This window comes from Glycine soja, chromosome 7 (genome assembly GCF_004193775.1).
Source record: "Glycine soja cultivar W05 chromosome 7, ASM419377v2, whole genome shotgun sequence".
NCBI classification, from domain to species: domain Eukaryota; kingdom Viridiplantae; phylum Streptophyta; class Magnoliopsida; order Fabales; family Fabaceae; genus Glycine; species Glycine soja.
In genome coordinates, this window is record NC_041008.1 from 15,407,302 (window position 1) to 15,431,395 (window position 24,094).

Here is a 24,094-nt window from a genome sequence, read left to right on the forward strand (position 1 = left end):
GTTGTCTGTTTCTTACCAACTGTCGACATACTCATCCATGTTCTTGCAGTTGAAGTTGTTCATCAAGAACAATATGTTGCTCTTCATAGATGAAGTCATTAATATTTGGTTGATTGGTTGAAGAATTGCCAGCAATAGTTTTGTAAAAGGATGCAAACAAAGGTATGGACATGCTTTGCATGTACGCATAAGAAGATTCTGATGTTCGAAGATCTGTACCTATGAGATTGTCTTTAAAGTCTTCTCCGCTAGCATTGAAGAACTGTGGATTGTACCCATAATTTTGATGATGATGTTATTGTGGCGTGTATTCATATGATTAAGGAAGTGGTTGTAGTCCTTCATCATGCATGTTGGCAACAAGTGGTGAGCTTTGTGGTGGAGGATGTTGTTAAGTTTTCATCTTTGGATTTGAAGGAGATGTGGCAGCAATGTTTGAATGAGTTGCAAACCATGTTAGATAAACTTTTGAATTTGCTCATACCAGTTCATGTAATAACTCATATGTTCAAGATGTCTTTGAATAAGTTGTTCGATTAACACATTTTGGCATTTTTCCTTCCAAATTGCAATCCACTCATGATGCTCTTCTGCCCAATTTGTGTTAGTGTGTCTTTTCCTGTCAGTTTGATGGAATTTATCAAGATTATGAGGTGAATTTGATGTCTTGACAAAGTCCAAATTAGAGCATGATCTTGTCAATTTGCTACCATACTACCACTGGGAAACAACTTAAAGCGACACAAACACTTCATATTTTGAAATCCTTTTATGCATATTTTGGCAAAAATAACTCAAACCCTCTGTAAGGCATCTAATGGAATTGAAAAAGCAATATGCGTTAATAATTTATAAAATAATGTAATTGACATTTGAATAAATAAAATAAAAATACATGGTTCATCCTCCTCATTATGCATGTTATCGAATCTTGATCTATGGCCTATAACATTGTTGCGTGAGACTGTAGAAAATTGTAACCCTCTATCACTCCATCTAGTTAAATGTAATATGTTAATGTCTAATATTTCACCAAAATTGGTATTTGTTTGAGTGAACAAATTTTATTTACCTAGTTACAAGTGGATATGAGGTTGGCTCTCGACCTTTGGTTGAATGAATGACATGCAACACAATGTCTAAGACTGCAATAACATTGTACATCCTCCCATTTTTTAGATGATGTATAAATTGTCTTACACATTTCTATATACAAATGTGTTAAACATGTCGAACCCTAGTTGTATCATCCAGCTCGTTCAAGATCTGCTAACATAGCTAGATACATCAGGTGAACTCTATTTTTTGACTTGTCTGACATTAAGACTCCACCAATCAGTCCTAAAATGTATGCTCTACAATGAACTGTTAATTATTGTGGGAGAGTCAACATGTTTTCTTTTAATCATTTTAATTTTAGTGTTAATCTCACTAGTGCATTCTTTAGGGGAACAACACCTATATATTATGTGCACATTTGTTCTCAATCATAATATGTTGGGCTAGTAACTGGTTTTCCATCAACACGTAAACCCAGTTAAAGAGTAACATCTTCCAAAGTGATTGTGCACTCACCAACTGAAAGATAAAACATGTGTGATTCAGGTTTTCACATTTCAACCAAAGTAGTCATTAAAACATCGTCAATTTTAATTTGTCTAAGCTTTGCAACATCTAAAAACCCAGCTTGAACAAACAAAGATTAAATTTTGTGATTTGGAGAAGGCATATCTTGAGCATATGACTAGATTACATTATTCGTTACTTGCAGAAATCAAAATAATAATAACATGAATATTTGTAAGTTATAACATAATTAACATTGAAAAATACAAAATTTATTACATACTTTTCCATAATATGAAGGTGTTGTTTCCAAAGAAGAGGAACAGTTGTAGCTTCCATGGTTTAGGCTTTGCTACTAACGTCATGAAGAAGTTAAAGAGGGATATACGAGAACGAGAGAAAATGAGTCTATGTTTGTATATGATGACAAACATTTATTGTATTTATAGAAAAATTTAACAGCAACACAATTTATTCGGTGTGATCTTGGTCATTGATTTTATCGGTAGAATCTTGGTTATTCAACGTATGTTGCTCCAATTGGTGTTATCTAAGTCATTGATTTTGTCAATGAGATCTTGGTCATTCATCATGTGTTGCTCCAATCAGTGTTATCTAAGGGGTGTTACACCTTGTGGCCTCAATAATCTTAAGAGGGATAGGCTTAGAATGCAGAAGAAGCAACAACAATCAATTTAATAATGTTCTATAAACATGCAAGGCAAAATTGATTGCAATAACATAAATGAGATAAGGGAAGAGAGAATGCAAACACAGTTTTATACTGGTTCGGCCATAACCCGTGCCTACGTCCAGTACTCAAGCAACCCACTTGAGATTTCCACTATCTTTGTAAAATCCATTACAAAGTCTGAACCACACAGGGACAACCCATCCCTTGTGTTCAGGAATCCTTTACAACAAGAGACTCACAATCTCTTAACCAATCTCATTGAATAAGAAGAATGGAAGAAGAATTCTCTCTTCAAGAGAAGAATATTACAATGAAGATCATGTAAGAATCCTTATAGATTTTGCAAGTGTTTGATCAAGGATTTCTTGAGAGAGCATTTGACAATGAAGTTCTTTTGGAATCTCTCTCATTGTCTTTTGAGAGGATAAGACATTTTTGCCAAGCAAAACTCTCTGCCTAAAATTCGTGCCCAAGTCACCTATTTATAGGCCTTTGATGGCCATTCACAAATCTAATGAAAAGATGTGACTGTTGGCAGATTTTTTGAAAACTTTCCACTGGTAATCGATTATAATGTTTGTGTAATCGATTACACAGTTATAATTTGAAGGGTTATGACTTTTGAATTTGAATTTCCAAAGTTTCGTTGCTGGTAATCGATTACAGACATATGGTAATCGATTACATGTTGAAAATTCAAATTCAAAACATTTTTCAACAGCTATTTCTCAACCCTGTCTTCTGGTAATCGATTACACTTCCTGGTAATCGATTACCAGAGCCTTGAATGTCTTGAAAACACTTTGTTTTAAGGCAATGCTTGGTCTTTAATGAATCTTGAAACATGGCTTTGCTTGTTGAAGCACTCTTGAATTATTCTTGAAGCAAATGCTTATCATTTGAAGCAGCCTTGTTTGATTCTTCTTTGACATCATCAAAATCATGTATACATACATTCACAAGGGGTTCATTTTGTTGGTGGGATCTTGGTTGTTCAACATCCGTTGCTCCAATCAATGTTATCTAAGTCGTTCATTTTGTCGGTGGGATCTTAACTGTTCATCATGTGTTACTCCAATTGGTGTTATCTAAGCCATTCATTTTGTCAATGAGATCTTGGTCATTCTTTTTGAAGTGCATGTTACAAGTCATTAAACATTATAAATATAATTTGTTCACCTTAATCAAAAGCCTTACTACTACCCTAAACCTAAACCATGACTTCATTATTAGTCACTACGATTGTGTATTACAATGACGTCATCAAAATAACTAAATATGATTCAACGTTTGTAAGTGATTCACCAAAGATCGTTCAACTTGACATTAGAATGTCACTTGATGCCTTGAAACAAGCAATTATGAACAAGATTAGTCTACCAAATGGTAAAATGGTCATGGATACACATTTTTGATGTCCTGTATCACTTGTTGGTGATTGTTTTCAGTACAATGCATCCATACCGCAAGATGATGAGGACATAATTACTATGTTTTCTATATTCGGGAAACTCTCCAACCTCACATGCCTTGAATTATATCTTACCACCGCAGACACACCTACACAAACATGTGCACAACCACCACCAATTTCTGCAAGCTCTTTGAATTTGGGGGATTTGGATGAATACCTTGATTAAGCAATGAACCTTGAATCGAGTTTTGAAGAACCCCCTCCCTCACAAATTATTTGATTGCTATTTTATTATTTAATGATTTATAGTCATCATGTGTGTTGTTCATTGTTGTATTACTAAGTGTTTTCTTTGTAATAAAAATATTCATCATGTGTGTTGTTTATTGTTGTATTACTTTTTATAATAAAAATATTCTTCATGTGTGTTTTAAGGCCAAAAGTTTGAAGTATGGAATGAAATCTTGAAGTTTCAATGATTTTTTCTTGTTTTTGGCCACTTCATTAATGCATTTTAGGGTCGAATGAAGACTTGAAAGTTATCTTACTAGGTTAATTGACATGAAAACTACGGGATTGTAACATTATTTTAACCAAAATAACTAATACATATGACAATCTAGGTCCCAAAAGTTGCAATCATGGATTGATTTTTAGAAGTTTCAATGATTTTTTCTTGATTTTGGCCACGTCGTTAATGTATTTTAAGGTTGAATCGAGACCTGAAAGTTACCTTATTGGCTTCATTAACATGAAAAATATGGGAATGTAATATTATTTTAACCAAAATAATTGATGCACATAACAATCTAGGTACTAAAAGTTGCCTTCATGGATTGATTTTTTGAAGTTTTAGTGATTTTTTCCCTATTTTTGGTCATTCCATTAATGTGTTTTAAGGTCAAATCAAAACCCAAAAGTTGCCTTATTGGTTTCATTGACATGAAAAATATGGGAATGTAATATTATTTTAACCAAAATCACTGATACACATAACAATCTAGGTGTCAAAAGTTTCCCTCATGGATTGATTTTTTTATATAAATAAAAGTGTTTTTTCTTGTTATAAAAAATGCACATTTTTACTAGCCTAAACCCTAATTATGAAATCTAACCTAAAACATAACCCTTAACCTAACCCTAACCATAATTATGGATCCCGAATCCTAAGTCTACACCATAACACTAACCTTAAACCTAGGTCAAAGACACTTTTGATTTACGTCGGTGCGTTAGAGACATTTTTGTTTTATGTTAGTGTGTTAGGAAATCCAATGTTTTACATTACCGTGTTAGAGACACTTTTGTTTTACGTCGGTGGGTCACAAACACTTTTACTTTATGTTAGAAAATCCAATGCTTCAAACCCTAACCCTTAAGTCATAAATCTTGAACCCTGATCCTTGTATATAGAAGTCATATTCACCTTCATTTAACTCTTATGCACAACACTTTCTTTCTTTATTACTTTCTTCCAACTTTGCAAACATAATACACAACATGTCTTCCTCATTTGTCAATTGGTTAATGCAACTTGTTGATGACCAAGACGTCAAAAGTATGATTTTTGTTGTTTGTCAACATGAGGTTCTTACATGCATTGAATTGTATGCAAACATTAAGCTAAATACACTTCCCACCCCAAATCCTCAACCAATATCTCATGAACCTCAATATTATTCAAATCCCAAGTCCCATGTTTCACACACATCTAATGCACACATCTTCTTTTACTTAACTTCTTTCTGCACCATTTTCTACCAATTTGTTTTTATTCACAAACATTTGGTGTTATTGAGGATCAACCTCACCCACTATCATTTGTGATAACGATGGTTGTGCTTGAACATACAGGGCAACATACATCCTTGCAAGTAAGAAGTGGGAAATAAGAAAGCTTCATGAAGCTCATACATGTTCAAACTAAAGAATACACTGCCACACATACTGAAAACATGGTTGGCAAAGCAAAATGTCATTGAAAACTATTAGATTTCAACTTAAAACCAATTGGCACTAAGTGAAGTTGTCCAACAGATATATATAAGCTGCACCCCAAGATTTGTGGCAGACGATGTGAGACTTCCTAACATCCTCCCTCCACATATGTCTGTCAATACAGGCAAGTCTACTAGAATAGGCAAGAACTAAGATGGACTATATGCTTTGATAACATACTTGATTTCAACTTAAAATCAATTGATACTAAGTGAAGTTGTCCAACAGATATATAATCTTTAGTCAAATTTTATTTATCTTTATTTTAAATTAGTCAGAATTCATTTTTAAGTGAAAAAAAAAAAAGAGAATATCATCTTCATATATGCGGTGTCAAGTGGAGTTGAGTATACAAAAATACTTATTCCAAACTAGAAAAGCAAATTAAGCAAGCAAAACATCCGATCCGATGGGGGTAGGCAACAACATGAGTGCAGTGTTGAACTTCATAGCCCTGTTGGCCTCAATACCCATAATAAGTGCTGGTGTGTGGCTAGCCTCCAAACCAGACAACGAGTGCATCCACAACTTCCGCTGGCACGTCCTCGTACTTGGCCTCCTCGTACTCCTCATCTCTCTTGCAGGCTTTGTGGGTGCTTACTGGAACAAGCAGGGGCTCTTGGCCTTTTACCTTTGCTGCATGGCCATCCTCATTTCTCTTCTCCTTTTCCTTCTTGTCTTCTCTTTCGTCGTCACTAGACCCGATGGAACCTATCATGTCCCTGGAAGAGGCTTCAAGGAGTCCATGCTCGTTGGCTTCTCCCCCTGGCTCAGGAACCATGTCTTCACCGCTTCTTCTACCACTAGTTGGAACAAGATAACCACTTGTTTGGCTCATTCTTATGTCTGCATTAAACTCACCCAGGACTACGCTTCTGCTGATCACTTCTTCAACTCTAGTAATATCTCTCCTTTACAGGTCTCTCATTTAATTTGTTTATATACCTACCTTGTTATTTATAGGTTAAGCATGAGAGTTGTTGAACTCCGTAAATCGTTTTAATGATTCACACACATGTTGAAGTATACTTCAATTGTTTTGATCTTGAAAAATATTAAAAACTCACATTATATATAAATTAAGGATATGAATAGGCTTTGATTTCATGGGTTTTAAACTGCTTGATTGGAATTTCCATATGATTCTAAAAAAAGAATAAGATTTCTTAGGTTCGTTGAGGCTCAGTGAAACATGATATCCTTAATTCTAGTTACTCTAGCTAGGCTAGCATAATGGGAGTTAGGAAAGAAGAGTGAAGTGTGTGGGACCTAGTTTTCTATCTTTGCCCAACATATATGACATGGATCAATTTGCTTTTTAAATTAGAGGTTAGTAGGCATCCCTTCCTAATGCTGTGACCTAACTGCAGATAACAACGGTCCATCTAAATCTCACCACTTACAACTTTACTAAAAACCGTATCTTGAGTCAGCATGACTTGGGAATGCATAATCAGTATAAAACATTACATTCCATCCGCATGGACTAGGATTGAAAGGATGATTTTGCCCCTATAAAGATCTACATGCCAGCTGAAAAATCTACTCACTGATTTACTAAAGTAGAGAAATTAAGAAATTTTGCTTGTCTTTATTGCACGTGATAATAAAGTCATGTTATGGTTGCCAGCTTTTGGGCTGCATATCACGGGGTTGTTTTCTTTATGATAAAATATGTTCTAGGTTTACTCTTTTTTAAGTCAAAATTAGTCTTAATTGTTATACTTTAAAATTAATGATTTTAAAAATCATATATACGTTTTTATAACCGGTAGTTTTTGTCTCCATGAAATTGGAATACTAAAATGAGAGACGAACAGCTTGTTAAAAAGTAGGACCAAGATTAAAATCATCATTTTTAAAGTATAAGACTAAGATAAACGTTAATCATAATCTACGGGACACAAATCACATTTTATCCTTTTCTTTAACTTTCTTCTTTGTAATAGTTTTTTTCATCCATGGGAATAAAAGACGGTGTTAGAAAACTTACAATAACTCACACACCCTTGTTGAATCAACTAAGCTGGATTCCTTTAATCCCTTCTTTATGCTAATCAACTAGTCTTATATTACAGTCAGGATGTTGTAAACCTCCAACTTCTTGCGGATACAATTATGTGAATCCTATACTGTGGATAAATCCTGTGAATCCAATGGTAGACCCAGATTGCTACTTGTGGAGCAATGACCAGAGCCAGCTCTGCTACAACTGCAATGCATGCAAGGCAGGTCTACTAGGAAACCTCAGAGAAGAGTGGAGGAAAGCCAATATCATTTTGACGGTGGCAGTTGTTGTACTCATCTGGGTCTATCTCATTGCATGCAGTGCCTTCAAAAATGCTCAAACAGAAGACCTCTTCCGCCGTTACAAAAGGGGTTGGGTTTGATCCTCTTTCCTTCATTCAAGTTTTTCTTTTTTCTCTTTTAAAATTGATCTTTCATATTTTCTTATTCCTGTAAGAACATTTTTCACTAATGTGTATATTACTTATTGGTTTTCTCTGTGACATGAAAAGTTATCGGAAGTGATAAAGGAAGAAATCTTCCAACATCAAACTAGTCAGAATAGAATCCTGATTCTAGCTTTCCTCAGAGTATATAATAATTCTTATATGCCAAATTGTCCACGGCTTCTTGTATATATATTTTAAAATAATCTTGGTACTTAGATGCTGCCATGCTGGTATCCACAATCTTGACATCAATAGTCTTGAATTCAAACCTTCAATATACAACTGTCTTAAATACTTTAAGGAGAGTTCCCATAATAACTTTTACTTGACTGCTCCAGTGAAACGTATACTTGTGATCTCTACCTAAACAAAATTTTAAATGCCTGATCAAGCAAAAGGAAAAGGCAACTGCCACTACCGACCATAAAGAAACAAGTGCTTTTGAATTTTAATGTTTCACAGATCTCCAATGAACCGAAAGGTAGATCTTCCCAAAGTAGCAATTTTTTATGCATGATTGTAGAGTACAAGAAACAAAGAGCTAGGAATTCAGTTTGTGTGTTCAATGCTTGTGGTAACAATCACTAACACCAATAGATTAGTTATCTACTGCATATACTGATATGCCACGAGAGACAATAAAAATAATTTAATTGGAGATATTGTGTACATTCCCATGAAGGGCCTTGGTCACAAGAAACATTACTATAAAAAAGATTAAGATACAATATGATTATATGAACGGATTTCTCCCGTCAGATTCACTACTGATAAGTGATAAGTAAATACTATATTGGTACGAACTCTCATTTCATATTTCTCTCAAGCAGTAGAGAGCTTCCTAGAGTACACAATGTACATAGGATCTGAGCGTCCAGGATTAGGAGATATATCCACAGCCTACAGAAAAATGCAAACGGCATTAAGCCTTGAATTGACCTCAGCAATAACACTTCCATAGTAATTATATGAAACATTGCAGAGAGTTATCATAATTATTTTATGAGCCTAGTAGAGTTTAAAATTTCTGATTTATATATAGAGACGAGCAGTGGTGAAAGAAAGTACCCTTCAGCATTAGATGAAACATACTATAGTATGTTAATAAACCGATCCTAGAAATTAGAATTTAGAAAGTAGTTTAAGATTCATGCTACTTGAATCTTGTCCCCATAAAATGTGTCAGTCTACTACTAAATGGAAAATTTAATTATGACCGTGCAGATAGCTGAATGTCCTTCACGTAAGCATTGAAAAAAATATCAGTTATGGAATTACCTGAGGAGGTTCAAATCCTCCAGCATAATGGAAATATGACCCAACAATCATAACATGATCAGCATCCCCAGTTGATGTCCATATAGAAATGGCTTTTGTCCAGAAGCATCGGTTTGAAAAGCTAAAATCATCAATGAAGACATCATGAGTTGCATAGCACATACGAGTACAAGATCAATAAAAGATGAAACATCATCCAACAGAAAACAGGCATTGCTGTAAAGATTAAATGCTTGTTTATATGCAATATGAAATAAAGGAACAGTTGTGTGCATTCTGACAATTTGGCAATGAATTTTAGTGGTCGAGGGGTAACAGATCTTGGATATGATTCAAACATGAGCAGAACTGTTAAAAAGTTCATTGACTGTATAAACTGGCATCTCAAAAATAATTAAAAGTGTCACTTTTAAGAAAATTAATGGTGTAAAGTTATTAAGCACAATTGAAGTTGCATCTTCCTTAGTATGAAATTTCTTGCAGATTGCTTTTAAACTTTAATGCTAGGTTCATTGGTTTTAAACATTTAGGTTAGTATAAAATATATCGTTATATCCATGTCAGGCACTTTGGCTAGCTTGTTTAGCCTTCTTTTGCATCGTCTTTCCCCTTTTTCTAGATGCATTGGGGAATTTCTAAACATAATTCTTAATCTGAAATATTCATTCTAGATACCAGATGGTTAGAAGGGTCCAGAAAATTTCTGAGTACAGATTATTTAGCTGTGTTCAGATTATTAAATATCCAAGAAATTGTTTGATTTTATATGGAAGTGGTTTGTGGAAAATCTTCTTTCAATTATCAGATTTTACAAAACTGTTAATATGAAGTAATTCCGAAATGGTTGACAAGATTATCACCTCATTATGGCCAGTCCACCTGGTTTAAGTATCCTGCACATCTCCTTGAAAACATCAAGAGGCTTTGTAAGGTAATCAACACTCACCTGCAGGGCATATTCAATTTTTAAGCTTTAAATGGCTTATATATATATGCTAATCAAGAATTCAGACACAGTTTTAGCCCCAAAAGATTTTAAATGAGGAGAGGGAAGGATCCGGAGTAACTGCTGCAAAAATATGCATCATACATAGAAAATAGCATGCACCACTTGAAATATTTTCAAGCATCGAAGTTAAGATATATGGGAAAGTATTTTTACCACATTAGTGATGATGTCAAAAGAGTTATCCGCAAATGGGAGTTTTGTGTTCACATTTAAGTCTTGCACAGCATACTCTGTGAGAACCTACAACATCAACAATTTCTATTAGTAGGTCCACGCTTCTCTATCAAAATTAAAATGTTGAGAATCTTGAGATATAGCTGTCACTACTTTTTAGTTGAATTGAATTCAGTACTGGCTAAATTATTGAATACAGGCTGTAGGATCGCAAATGGATATGAAAAAAATATATCTAAAAGAGGCACCTTAAGAATACCAAATTCAGTTTCAGTCCCAAAATTAAAGGTCAATGATCATCACATAACTCAGAAAGAGTATTGTCTTACTGGGTTCCCCTTCAGCTCTTCTTCATTCATGCCTAATCCCACCACTAGTTCTTGCTTGTATCCTGATGGAAAATGGCTGACCTAATGCAAAGTGGAGAATTATGACAATATGTATATGCAATGCAACACCAAAGAGACTGACTTATAGTACTAAAACTCTTACCCAACTGCTACACATATCCAAAATGCTTACTCCAGGAGTGTTGCTAGGTGGGAAAACTTTGGAGTAATACTTAGTCAGAGCAGCAATTGCAGGATCATCAATGTGTGTCACAAATCGAGGAGCTTCATAGAACAAGGAATCCGGTGTCCTAAGGAGAAAAATTTATTGGCATTATACACAAAGGCTAACAAATAGAAAATAGAGAGGGTAGGAATCATTTGAAACAAAAGGCACAAGTCAAAAGACTCAACAAAAATTTGAACACCACAGCCAATGCATTAGTCATATTAAAAAGAAAACATTTACACACGTTATAGCCTTGCTTTGTAAACTAAAAAATGTCAATATTCTTTACACAAGCAAATATGAAACAAAATGCAGAAAGCAAATAGGGGAGAAATTTACTCATCGAAGCGCTGGAAATCCTCCTCCTTAAAGGGGAACTGGTCGGGCCATTCGACATTCTTCAGTATCTGTAAAATGGGAATGTGGCACAAAGAATTAGAGAAACAAATACAAATAAATTTGCACTCAATTTCAAAACACAAGACCTGAGCCGTGGAACACTAGACAAAATAACTCTTTTAAATTGGTTGAATTATTGTGCACATCAATACAATAGAATACCATGACATATTCATTATTCGGCTAGCCTATCAAGGCATCAGCAATGTGCATCCATAGAGCATGAAACATGAAAGAAAGATTATGGAATGATGACCTCATCCACAGAGGGACCAGCCGTTATCCTAGCCAAGGCAATGAAGGATTTGCTACCAGCCATAGACAAGAAGGAAACCCCAAGGCCCAATAGCATACGACGAGGACCCTTAACTCTCCAATTCCACTTCTTTAATACTGCTCTTGACAGAGTAGTGGAAGTGGCAGTGGCAGAAACATCACCCAACACTGGCAATGGCAACCTCGTGTGCAACCTTAGTCCAACAAAATTGGTCATCCTTTCACACTTCACTCAACAACACATGTCATCCTCATCCAAATGGAACTACCACTTCACTTCTCCGCTGCCTGGATTATCCTCAAACATCATTGACAAGTGATACATACCCACCTTACGTGGCTGCCTTCTAGCCCACTACCATAACTATAAAATTTTACTTTCAGATAAATAAATCATTTTGGACTACACAACTTCAGGAATGTCTCGCATCATAATTCACATCATATAAATTATAATACAAGAGAAGAGAAAGTTTATGCAATTTCCATTTTATTTGTTTTATTAACATTGACATTTTTTTTTACTAAAAACGTAAATGTATGAAAATTGTATATGCATAAATTTTGTTAAGCGATGGGTTTTTTTTTTTGTAGTTCAAGATATATTAGTAGTAATTTCAAATCAGCAAAAAGAAAAAAGTAGTGATTTCATTTATTATTTTACTTATAAATGTAGATGTAACAAAAAAAAAAAGGATTTCTCCTACGGGAACGGTAATATTCTATAGCCCAAATACCAACCTAAGAGCTCATTTGAACAAGAAAATTAGCATTAGTACAAAAATTTTATACAATTAAAAGTCATATATATATAATAAGATTACTAATATATAATATAATTTTTTGAAAAACAATATTATAAGTTGATCTTTTTTATATAAATAATATAAGTCTTTGATTTTAGCACTGCCCAACGCTAAACCCCTAGTTGTGACTCTCTCTTTTTTGTTTGTTTTTCTAGTGACTTTGGAACAGTGATGTATCAGTTTGGTGAATAATACCAATAAAAAAAAATTAAATTAACCTAACATGGCCAGACTTGACTTCAAGGCCCACATTGAGAAGCTTGCATGAAATTGCTAGAGATTTGACTAAATGGCCCAGTTCATGAACGTAGCCATAAAAAAAAAAAAAAAGCAAGCCTCTCTCGTGACATGGCACCGCACCGCAGAAGAATTTATTGTAGAAAAACAACAAAACAGTTCACACAAAGCTGTTAACATCTTCTAGAAAATAATAGAGAAATAAGAAACTATACATTATATTATAGCTTAAAAAACTTGAGACCAATTTAACATGAAAACAATATAGAATTATTGTTACAACAACTTGCGTTGTTCAACTTCTGTAGAATTGCTAAGAAACAACTCGCCATGCTAGCTAGTATTCAATACAAGGAACTTGAATTTATACCTAAACGTCACTACCTCTTATTAAAAAAATAGAGATCAAACACAACTTTTGCATGTTAACTTTTTAAAACAAAAAATTTGACAGCGTCAATAACTCTTGCTTTCGTTGTCATTGTGATAAAATTGTCTGATCTTTTGTTTCTAATGAATAGAGTTGTCTCTTTTCATGGGATGTCAATCCAAAACTAAGAGCTCAAAAGAGAAAACAAGTTTCAGAATTATGATACCACAAACGAAAACCAAAACGAGTTCCACCCGTTTTTAATTAACTAAAAGATAAATAGAAAAACAAGAGGGTTGAGAGAACTACCATCAAATATAACTAAACTAAATGTACTGTCTTTGTGGGTGATTAGGAAAGGCTGGCCTACCAAAGACGTAACATTTCATTTTGGGGGATTGTGGGCAATCAAGTAACAAGTTTAAATGCAAAAAATGTCACAAACTACATGAAACACAATACTACCAGTGTATAATATAATATTGCCTTCTAGCTAGCAGCAATTATTCTCAGGAAAAATAAAAAAATAAAAAGCTTGCAGCAACTATATTATATACAGTACGTACTTGCAAGCATAAATAAATATATAAATTGCAGATTATTTACTATAGAAAACACCAGCTGTTACGAAATCCTAAAGTCAAAGAGGGATTCAAAAAACTTAGTGAGCCATTGCTGATGTGCAAACTAATTTATATTGTAGTGCTCTAATGATTGGGAGTGTTTGTGAGAATGGCTATTTTTTTTTGTGTAAAATGAAGATAATGGATATCTTATAATAATTTATACATCATATTTAATCAACTAAATTAATTTTTTTTATAATATACATGTTATTACAGCATAAAAATTTGATAGTCTAATAACAATATACTGATTATCTTTAAATTAATTTTCATATTTTGTTAGTATTTGATGTTTTATTTACTTGTTTAATTACGATTAAGAGTCTAGAATAGTTGAATACAAATAAAGATATATATATATATATATATATATATATTGTCTTTAATTTAAATCACATTTAACGTTTCATATCATGTCAAATCAATATTAATTTTAAAACATTTAATCTTTGTTATCTCATTTTCCTTCCTTAATACATTAATTCATATAATTTCAACTTGTTATATTGTAATTAAACATAGTTTTATACATTATAACTTGACGATAAAGATTTATATCGGAGATCTATAATATTTCACATCGGTAAATAAAGACAAGTTAAAGATACAAGTGTAGAGGTATTAAATTTAATTGGTTTAAATCTTGTAGATGATACATTTCCTATGCTAATTGATACACAAAAAGAAGTAGAAGCAACCTAGGCAATAAAAAGACAAATAAAGAAAATTAAACAATACTATGAGATGAGAAAGCTTTTAAAAAAAAATGCATTTGTTTCCATTAATCATGTTGTATATGGTTTTGATGAGACCTTTTCCTTCTTTAATTCCATTTGCTTTTTACAATATTGTAACACGCAACTTGAGATAACCACCAATACCAAAAACTAAATAAGCAATTATTGTATTAAACAAAGTTGATAACGGCAAGCTATATGTCACTTTTAATTCTTCGTATATGGTTAACAAATTTGACAATTACTTTCCTATGAATTTTTCAAGGAAACTTTGCTGTTGAATTTTCTTTCTTTTTCACCTATTTATCTTTTGTCATAGACCAGCACGCCACACAGTTCAGTCAAGTTTCATGGGATGTTCAAATTCATTAATATTGTGTTAAATTGAATCAAGTTTATTAGGTTTTGTTTAAGTAGTCTAATTACGTAAAACAACTTAATTAAGTTGGACTGTTAATAAGCAAGAATTCATATTATACACTCTTACATACACATAAGGAGAGATTAAATTATATCATTATAAAATATAACTACTACACTAGTATTTTACAAATTTTTTCATTTGTTAAATAATTTTATCTCAAACATTGTCATTAGATTCAATAGATTGAAATTCCATTATTATACATCAAAATTGATACAATGTATACCGTTAAAATGTATAAAATAAGAACTCTTCAATTATATACCAATAATTATTTTGTTTTAGTAAAATTTAATACAAACAATCAAAATAATAATTATAATTTAATAATTTGATTGGTTATAATCATATTTTATATAAATCAAACTATTGATGGTATAATAGTTTGTATAATATATATCAATATATAATTTGATTTCTCATCTCTCTCTATATATATATATAGTTTGGTGTAATTTATTTTAAAAAAAGTAATTTCTCTTGAAAGTTAAAATAAAATGTTGTACTGATTTATAATAATAGAGAATAAAAATGATAAGAAAAAAGATGATATCAAATAAGATAAAATTCAAATAATAAAAAAAATGAGGAAATTCATTTCAAGTTGAAAAGTCTAAAAGCATACACCTTTAAGATCCAATCTGATGTCAAGTTATATATATATATATATATATATATATATATATATATATATATATATATATATATATATATATATATATTATTTGAATATTCAAAAAATTTATTCAAGTCAAGTGAAATTAATCAAATTTATGTCCAGAAATATTATGACCTCGCTCTCTGTTTCTCATTTCTTTGTTGATTCTACTAAATGATATTAATATCACTATCATTATTATTATTATTATTATTATTATTATTATTATTATTATTATACATTTTTGTGTCTTGTTCTCTCAACATAATAAGGAATAGGGGTGGTCACCGGCATAGGTCACCTCAAACCCGAATTGATCCAAACTAATCCGAATAATTTAGGTTGAGTCATTTATGTATTTGGATCAAAATCCAATTGAACCGAACAAAATTGTTCATGTACGAGTTGGATGATGGGATTAGATTTATAGATTTGATCAAAATCGAACCGAGTCAATCAAAATTTTTAGAGTTGTTTGATTTGATTTTAAATACTGCTAATACTAAGACTCAAGTGTTGAGATTACTAATGTTGAAATTTTTCAAGGCATCACTTTCAAGTACATTATTATTTATTTCACCTTTTTTCATTTTTTTTGCTGTCAAGTTTATAATATTAATAGATCATATTTTGTTCATTTGTTGCAACAAATGTGGTTGTAGCAAATCTGATTACAACAACACTTATTGTAAGAAATTAGTTTATATGGAATAGTTGTGATTCTTTAATTTGTATTAGTCCATTTTATAATATTATGTTGATGTATTAAATGAATCAATTTTAATACTTTCATACATTTAATAATATTGTATTAATTATATTGAATATTTGAATGAACCATGACATAAATAGTTTTAAAAAAAGAAAAAGATCAAATTTAAATGGATAACCGAATCAAACCGTTCATAAATGAGTTGGATTGAGTTTTAAAAAAAATTATAAAAATCAAATTAAACTGATCAAATTTGATTGAACTTGATCTTAAATTTAATAAAAAATTGATCTAAATCGACCTATAAATACCCTAGTAAGACAGTATTAGAATGATGCATTCCATAAGGAAGACTAAGACTTTTGCAAGGGTTTCATGTGAACTACAGTAATTTGTTTGTTGGAAAAGTAATATGCATTACATTTTCAAGGGAGTGGAGAATTGCCAAACACATCTTTGAGATATTTTTCTATTATTGAGGTTAGGATGTGTCCCACGAAGTTTAGTTTATGCATTCACTCGACATACCTTTTTGTCTTGTGTGAGAAAAAAATTAAAGTAGGATGCTACATTAAATTGATTAGATGCATAATCATAAACATTTACTTCACAAAAAAAAATAGTCATGAACATTTGTAAGTAGTTGCAAAGTACCAAACACAAAAACGTAGATCCCAAGCGCACAAAACACAAGGACATTCCCACTTTGAGATTAATTATACTGGTGATACGTAATAGTTGTCATTAATTTTAAAAAAATTGATATAAAAAATTGATTGTAAATTATTTTATTAAATAACTTATTTTTTACATATATATATGTGATAACATCTTACACATTCCATCAATTCTATGAATTATATTATTTTTATAGATAATAATCAAATTTTTCGAAAGAGAGATTTTGATAAATAAATTTTTCAACAGAAATTAATTATTAACAAAATTAATAAATATTTTATAATAAAAATAACATGAGTCCAAAAAAACCCATGACCATATCATGATGCAAAATTACTTAATAATTTTTCTCTCGTTAGAGTCATAGCATGTTGGTGAAGAAATCTTTTTTTTACAAAGACACTTGACATCTACGATTGAATCAATGGTTAAAAAAAAAAAATAAACAACATTTTTCAACTTTAGCTTTCGTAAAAAAATGTGATACTAAAATTACTTATTAAAAAACAATTGAGTTACAATAAAACGTATTCACATATACAATAAATTAATAACTATAATTCAAAATTTATTTCGGCTAAAATATGCCTTCCACTAAAAAAAATAAAAAAAAAATGGATCCACCATTGATAAGAGAGGGTCACTTAACTCCCAAACAAGTGGATCTAATGAGAGAGAAAATAAAAATAAAAAGTATGAATTATTGATATTAATAAAGGTGTCCAAGGAAAAAAGAAAATGAATGCAAAATACTAATGAGGAATTATTGGTATAGAAAAAGGTTTGGTACTTAGCTGGCACATAGCAATGAAGGAATCCTCTCTGAGTATAAATAAAGAGTGAGGAGCGCCATATTCCTTCCCCTCTCTCTTCCTTGTTTGTGGGAACATTATGGAGCCCAGATTCGTAATCTCCGCATCGGAGGCCGAATCCCAATCAATCTCCAAACTCCTCCCTTCCCTCGTTTCCTCTTCTCAGTCCCTCGCCCGTCCTTCCATCTCCAACTTTCCCGTCGCCGCCGTCGGACTCGCCGCCTCCGGCCGCATCTTCGTGGGCGTGAACGTGGAGTTCCCCGGCCTCCCCTTCCACCACACCATCCACGCCGAACAGTTCCTCCTCACCAACATGGCCAACAACGCCGAGACCCGCCTCGACTCCTTCGCCGTCTCCGCCGCCCCCTGCGGCCATTGCCGCCAGTTCCTTCAAGAACTCCGCGACGCCCCCGACATCCAAATCCTCATCACCTCCCACAAAAACCCTCACTTCAGCCCTCTCTCCCACTTCCTCTCCCACCACTTCGGCCCCCACGACCTTCTCCCCAAAACCGTCCCTCTCCTCTTGGAGCCTCGTCACAACGCTCTCTCTCTTCCCCAAAACGATCATTTCAACGCTCTTGCGATTGCGGCGTTGGAGGCCGCCAATAACTCTCACGCGCCCTACAGCGCGTCCCCCTCCGGCGTCGCGCTTCTCGATTCCAAGGGGAATGTTTTTAAAGGCTCTTACATTGAGTCCGCTGCTTATAACCCCAGCTTGGGACCGCTTCAGGCCGCCATCGTCGCCTTCATCGCCGGCGGCGGTGGGGATTATGAAGAGATTGTTGCGGCGGTGTTGGTGGAGAAGGAAGGGGCGGTCATCAAACAGGATCACACTGCAAGGTTGCTGCTCCATTCCATAGCGCCACGCTGCCACTTCAACAATTTTCTTGCTTCTCAATCTCCTTCAACTTGAACATTGTTTTTTTTTCTCTCTACCCTAAATTAATAATATATATATATACTATTTGAGAGTGGATTTGGATGCACCCTTACCTGACCTCACCCTGTAATAATGTGATTGTCACGGATAGACATGGTGATGGTCTATAATAATCCCCTTCCTATTTATGCCTATGTGGTTCTAATATTTTAAGACAAGCTTTTTCTTTTTGTATATTGTTACATCTAATGAAGAATATTGTCCTGTCTCTCTCGCACTTCTGAAGGCTATTTTGTATTTTAGACTTCATACTTCAAACTAACAATGTCTTGAACAGATTAATCCTTTCAATGAGTGTGGGAAACCAAAGAACTCAAGGGTTGCCACAGGCCAATTGGTCAGGGTTCAAGCCTTCAATAAATTTATATTGAATAATGATTTCTTAAAATCCCATCAATGGATTTTAGTTTCCTTTCACATAAATTTTTTTTATATATATAATTTTATATTAATTTAAAATTATTTGTTATTTCATTCATACATATTAAAATATAAATTATTTAATTATCTTCTTATTGTTCTTTAATTTTGATAAAATTTAACATAAATAATCTTAACAATATATAAATATAATTTAACAGTTAAATCGATAAAAATTATATTTAGATTAAATTATAAAATAATATAATAATTAATATATATATATTTGCAACCCTTGCATTTTGAAGAGTTTTGGTACTCTTATTGGCATGGACCAATATATTGAAGACATTTCATTTAATGAAATCCTGAAATCATGTCAGGATTTGCTAAAAGAAAATTACAATTTAGTCATTTCTCTTTTAAATTAATTATAACTAAATTGTACATCATGCATCCAACAAAATACTTTTCTCGTTCTCTATATAGTCTATATTCTATAATATATGAAAACGCACTGCCGTCAACTTGTTATGGTCAATCAACAAAAGCATGCTCTCACACAGAATCATGGTCAGTTTGACAAGAATCGAATTTTAGAAGTTGAGCCCATTTGCTTGATCACTTTACCACAGCTTCTGCAGCTTTCTTGCACATCATTGGATCCTACAAGCTACAAGTTTACAACTACTCATTATTCTCTTGTTACAATCCTTGGTTTTCATTGCCCCCTGCCGAGAGTGGAAAGGTAGACTTGGTACCAAAAGTTCAGGGTATAACAGGAAGTTCCACCTTGTCAAAGGAAAAGAAACTGACCCTTCCCTCTGTGACCAGGCAGATTTTCAAAGGGATGCCACCACATTGTTTCTCAAGGGCTTCAATCTCTGCTCTAGATGGTGGATTTTGAACCCTAACAGGAGATACATGATATAACTGATTTAATACATTTCCATAACCAGATAGCAAAAAGAAGGGAGAAAAAAGGAAATTAGAGCCAAGGAAATTTTTGCATAGATATTAATTATTAAGGACCAAATAATCAGTGGGGTTCTTTTTCAGTTCAATTTTTAAAAATAAATAACCATACTCTGTGCCTAAGTGGTCCTAATCTAATAGATAAATACCTACAACAACTAGTTGCTCATTCACACTTGCTCCCCCAGGAATTAGAACTATTCCTCCAAGTCCCAAATGGCTATCACCTTCTCATGGATATATTGAAGCACATTTAACTAACAACAGATATCTTTAGATATAAAATTTCATTTTCATATTACCATTACCTTTAAATCCTATCAGAGAACAGACAGGTACAACGCCTTTATCAATTCTAAGTATTCTACTTTGAGAAATAACATAGCCACATTGCCTCCCACCTGCACCTTAGAAGATCCCACCCCAACCACACACATGTCACACAATGAAGTAGCATGTCTGCCACCATGAATTCCTATGATACAATAGAGTGAGTGCAAAAAGTTAAGGCATGATATGCTTGAATTACTCTTAGTGGTGTTGCCGATTACTCCATTGGATAACAATATAAAGATCACTAGCCAATTAAATTTCTGAATCTAAATTAATCTTACTGATGCAATGAGAGATGCAGTATTTACCTAGATAAGTACAGTAGAAAACTTGGATCACCGGGAGAAGACTTTCTAAACCTGCTGTTTGGAAGATAAACATCAAAGTCTGGCCTCAAATCATTTACCTGCAACTCTCCAAATAACTTATGGCATGTGCTAACTAGTGCCTGTACCGCATTGGCTAGAAAACTAAAAGGAGAAATGTTTTTATTGGAATGCACAAAATTGCATTGTTCATGACTTTTTTTACGCTCTCCTATGATTTCTACATAAATACTTTCTCCTTTTAGTTTCTTAACCAATGTCCTAAGAGCACTGGTTAGCAAGACCCATAACTTATTGATGGAAAGCTCTGATTTAGAATCAGTGTCTTCTAGTTGTTTGCTTTCTTCTGTGACTTCAACAGCAGCAGCTTTATGGGAACTTTTAATACTCTTCAAACTCCAAGCAACACCATGCCGGCCAATAATGTAGCCAAGAGACTTGAGGTGCCTGTAAACCTCAAACAGCTCCCAACAACATCCACTCTTCCCGCTAGCAACCTTTTCATACATTTCTGTTAAAGATAAGCTTCTACCATCATTATCTACGATATCTAAGGCTCCTAGTTCCATAAGATACCTGCCAAATCAGCCTTTACATAAGCTCAAGTTATTATGAAATTTCAATATAATCTTTTTTTTTTCTCATGCAAACAAGTGTATTGCCTAGTTACATAGTTTCTTATTACAGAAAGCTAAGGCTTTAAGAATTGCGCGACTCTTCTCTACTTCTGAATGTCACATCTAAACAAAGGGGTATATATATATAAAGATGGCATGTCACCTACAAAGTCTCTTCAATTGAAGAATAAATCTTGCCACTGCGAACAATTCCAGTTGTTATCCACATTTTGCCATTCTTCTCAATGACTTCTCCCATTCCCATTTCTTCATTCCAACAGCCTTTGGATTTCACGTTCCTGGTAAATGAAATGCAAAATGTTCACTTTGAAAATCTAACTTTAGCATGGGAAACACAGATATCTTCATCGGTGAGTACTAATTTACAATGTAAATATGCTTGACCTGAACTGCAACTTGGGCATAGAACCAGATGAAGAGCCAAGCTCCTCTTCATCACTTGCATTTTGCAAATAGATCTCACCATCACTATCTTCACTTGAAGAACAACCCCTTGTCTTGCCTTCCATTGATCAAGGCTGTAATTTAAAATATCAACCAATTGACAGCGGGGACCAAAATCAAAAAACAGTTATCAGGATTGTTGGCAGCAACGTTGTTAAACTTGAAATTTTATAGAATTAGGAGGGGGGGGGGGGGGGGGGGGGGTGAAAACTCATAACTCGGGAAATATAAAAAGATCCTACATTCCTACCTAAAATGCAAAAATTATACTTATATATAGTAATATGCATTAAAAAAACAGCATAGATAAAGAAGATAACCTCTTAGTCACATCATTAAACAAACTTAAATTGAAAAATCATAATCATAATAAGGAATAAGATCCAGATAGACAAATACAATACATAACAATCCAACAGACCTGTGAGAACAAACCGATTGAAGAGAACAAAGAACAAACCACTAACACACAAAAGAGCTGCAAGACAAATGAACAATGAAAATCATAGATGAGAGAAGATAAACAAATGAACAGAATAGAGAAACCTTGGGAATAAGGAGGAGTGCAGTTCAGTACGCAAAACAGAGGCGCAATCGGCGACGGCGGCGTACAGCAGCAGCGGTGGTGCAGCGTGAACGTCCGGCGGTTGCAAACGGGTCAGAAGCAATGTGCGAAGGAGGAGAAAGAGAGAACTGAGAAGTGTCTTACGAAAGGGAAGAAATACTTTAAGGGCTTTTGAAACTGGGTCAAAGCCTCAAAGGGACGACGACGGCGGCCTGCCGCAATGCCTTCGACGGCTCCGGTGGGGACCTGCGATGTTCGACGCGGTCTAGAGCGGCGTTCGACGGGGCCTGGTGGTCCTGCGACTCTGCGACGGCGGTGCGACCTCACTGGGTTTTACACATTCATGAACAAAATAGTCATTTACACTGTGCCCAATTTGACAAAGTGGCACCAAGAAGTAACAAGGCAAGTTTTGCAATTTTGAACGTACAACCTTCTGGTCCTTCTGGTTAATTTCAATTTAATATCTTTCTCTAAATGATTTACGTTCAAATTTCTTGTGCCAAAAAAAAAATTTAGACATTAGTTTAGACCTTAAATAATATATAGTTTGAAGAACTCGTCCAAAGGAAAAAAAAATCTTGATCTGGTAACTACACTAATTATTTTTATACCTCTTTTATTTTTGGGCCAACGATGATATTGCACTTCAAGTAGATAAATTAGAATGGACAGGTTGAGTTTATCCTCTTTTGTCGGGATAATTGATATATATTACTAAAATTACAGACTAATGGGATTAATGTGATCGCAATTACAATTATATTAAATTTAAAATGACACAACAATAAACTGGATATATCTCGCCGCTAGAGAAAATAAAAAATCTTTCTAATACAAGAAGACCTATATTACTAAAATAAATACAACAGATGCGTTTGTCTATACATAATAAACTTAATATTACTAATAACCTCTATTATAGAAAATTGATAATTTTCAATACACTTATGACCCCAAAAAGCTTTATATTGGAACTGAAATCCCAATCGTAAATTGTTTTTTCAAATCTTAGTGATGATATGCAAACACTTTTATATCAATTATTATTTTTTATTTTTTTCTTATCGTATCATATCATCATTTATCATCATACACTTTTTTCTCTTTTCCTCTGCAGTATTGAATAGAATTTGGTGTCCACCAAACTTTTCCCTTATCTGCTAAGTAGATTGAGTCATCGACCCCAAGTGCAAAAAAAAAAAAAGGCTATAAAGGAAGAAACGAAATTAATAAATTTTTATCTAGATATGAATGAGGTTGTCAATCAAAGCAGCTTTTTTCTTATCCCACTCATCCAAGCAACTCATGTGTGTCATAAGCCTTGTTGGCTTATTCGACTAGACTATATGTGCTTTGCATGCAAATTGAATAGTGGGGTGGTAGTTGGAACGGACTGAATTATCATTTGAAACCATTTGTGCAAGTTGCTATATATCGGCAGAGTATGATACCAAACTTGCTCGAGTCTTGACTATTTGCAAGCTTGCGTTTCTTTAACCATCTAAACTCCAAGTAAATATGTGAAAATTGCAATGGAAATTGGCAAGGAAATGTTTCAATTAGTACGCAACTGTTACTTTTGAGCTATATGCAGCCAATCATTGACTTAGCTGGGTCAAGGC

The 24,094-nt window shown here is 33.5% G+C and overlaps 4 protein-coding genes across 6 annotated transcripts; 2 read left to right on the forward strand and 2 right to left on the reverse strand.

The window, feature by feature from the left end:
* The first annotated feature begins 6,004 nt into the window (after nt 1-6,004).
* On the forward strand, nt 6,005-8,295 carry LOC114418907 (tetraspanin-2-like). The gene is made up of 2 exons (XM_028384453.1): nt 6,005-6,591; nt 7,751-8,295. The coding sequence occupies exons 1-2, from the start codon at nt 6,082-6,084 to the stop codon at nt 8,060-8,062; spliced, it is 822 nt and encodes a 273-aa protein (XP_028240254.1). The 5' UTR covers nt 6,005-6,081; the 3' UTR covers nt 8,063-8,295.
* A 408-nt stretch (nt 8,296-8,703) lies between these two features.
* LOC114418906 lies at nt 8,704-12,194 on the reverse strand. The gene is made up of 8 exons (XM_028384451.1): nt 11,803-12,194; nt 11,487-11,554; nt 11,082-11,229; nt 10,919-10,999; nt 10,569-10,655; nt 10,267-10,352; nt 9,407-9,527; nt 8,704-9,028 (listed from the first exon to the last, which is right to left on the reverse strand). The coding sequence occupies exons 1-8, from the start codon at nt 12,037-12,039 to the stop codon at nt 8,951-8,953; spliced, it is 906 nt and encodes a 301-aa protein (XP_028240252.1). The 5' UTR covers nt 12,040-12,194; the 3' UTR covers nt 8,704-8,950.
* Nucleotides 12,195-17,885: 5,691 nt separating this feature from the next.
* On the forward strand, nt 17,886-19,045 carry LOC114418908 (cytidine deaminase 1-like). Its single transcript, XM_028384454.1, has one exon. The coding sequence runs from the start codon at nt 17,965-17,967 to the stop codon at nt 18,799-18,801; it is 837 nt and encodes a 278-aa protein (XP_028240255.1). The 5' UTR covers nt 17,886-17,964; the 3' UTR covers nt 18,802-19,045.
* Nucleotides 19,046-19,530: 485 nt separating this feature from the next.
* On the reverse strand, nt 19,531-22,993 carry LOC114418909. 3 transcript variants are annotated; one of them, XM_028384456.1, is made up of 6 exons: nt 22,482-22,989; nt 22,326-22,382; nt 21,845-21,978; nt 21,607-21,738; nt 20,805-21,398; nt 19,531-20,098 (listed from the first exon to the last, which is right to left on the reverse strand). In XM_028384456.1, exons 3-6 carry the CDS (start codon nt 21,967-21,969, stop codon nt 19,957-19,959), a joined length of 993 nt encoding a protein of 330 aa, XP_028240257.1. In that variant the 5' UTR covers nt 21,970-21,978; nt 22,326-22,382; nt 22,482-22,989; the 3' UTR covers nt 19,531-19,956. The 3 variants fall into 3 exon arrangements, 2 of the variants coding, with proteins under 2 accessions (XP_028240257.1, XP_028240256.1); XR_003668129.1 differs by lacking the exon at nt 22,326-22,382 and adding an exon at nt 20,472-20,638 and having other exon boundaries at nt 19,992-20,098; nt 22,451-22,993; XM_028384455.1 differs by lacking the exon at nt 22,326-22,382 and having other exon boundaries at nt 22,451-22,988.
* Nucleotides 22,994-24,094: the final 1,101 nt, after the last annotated feature.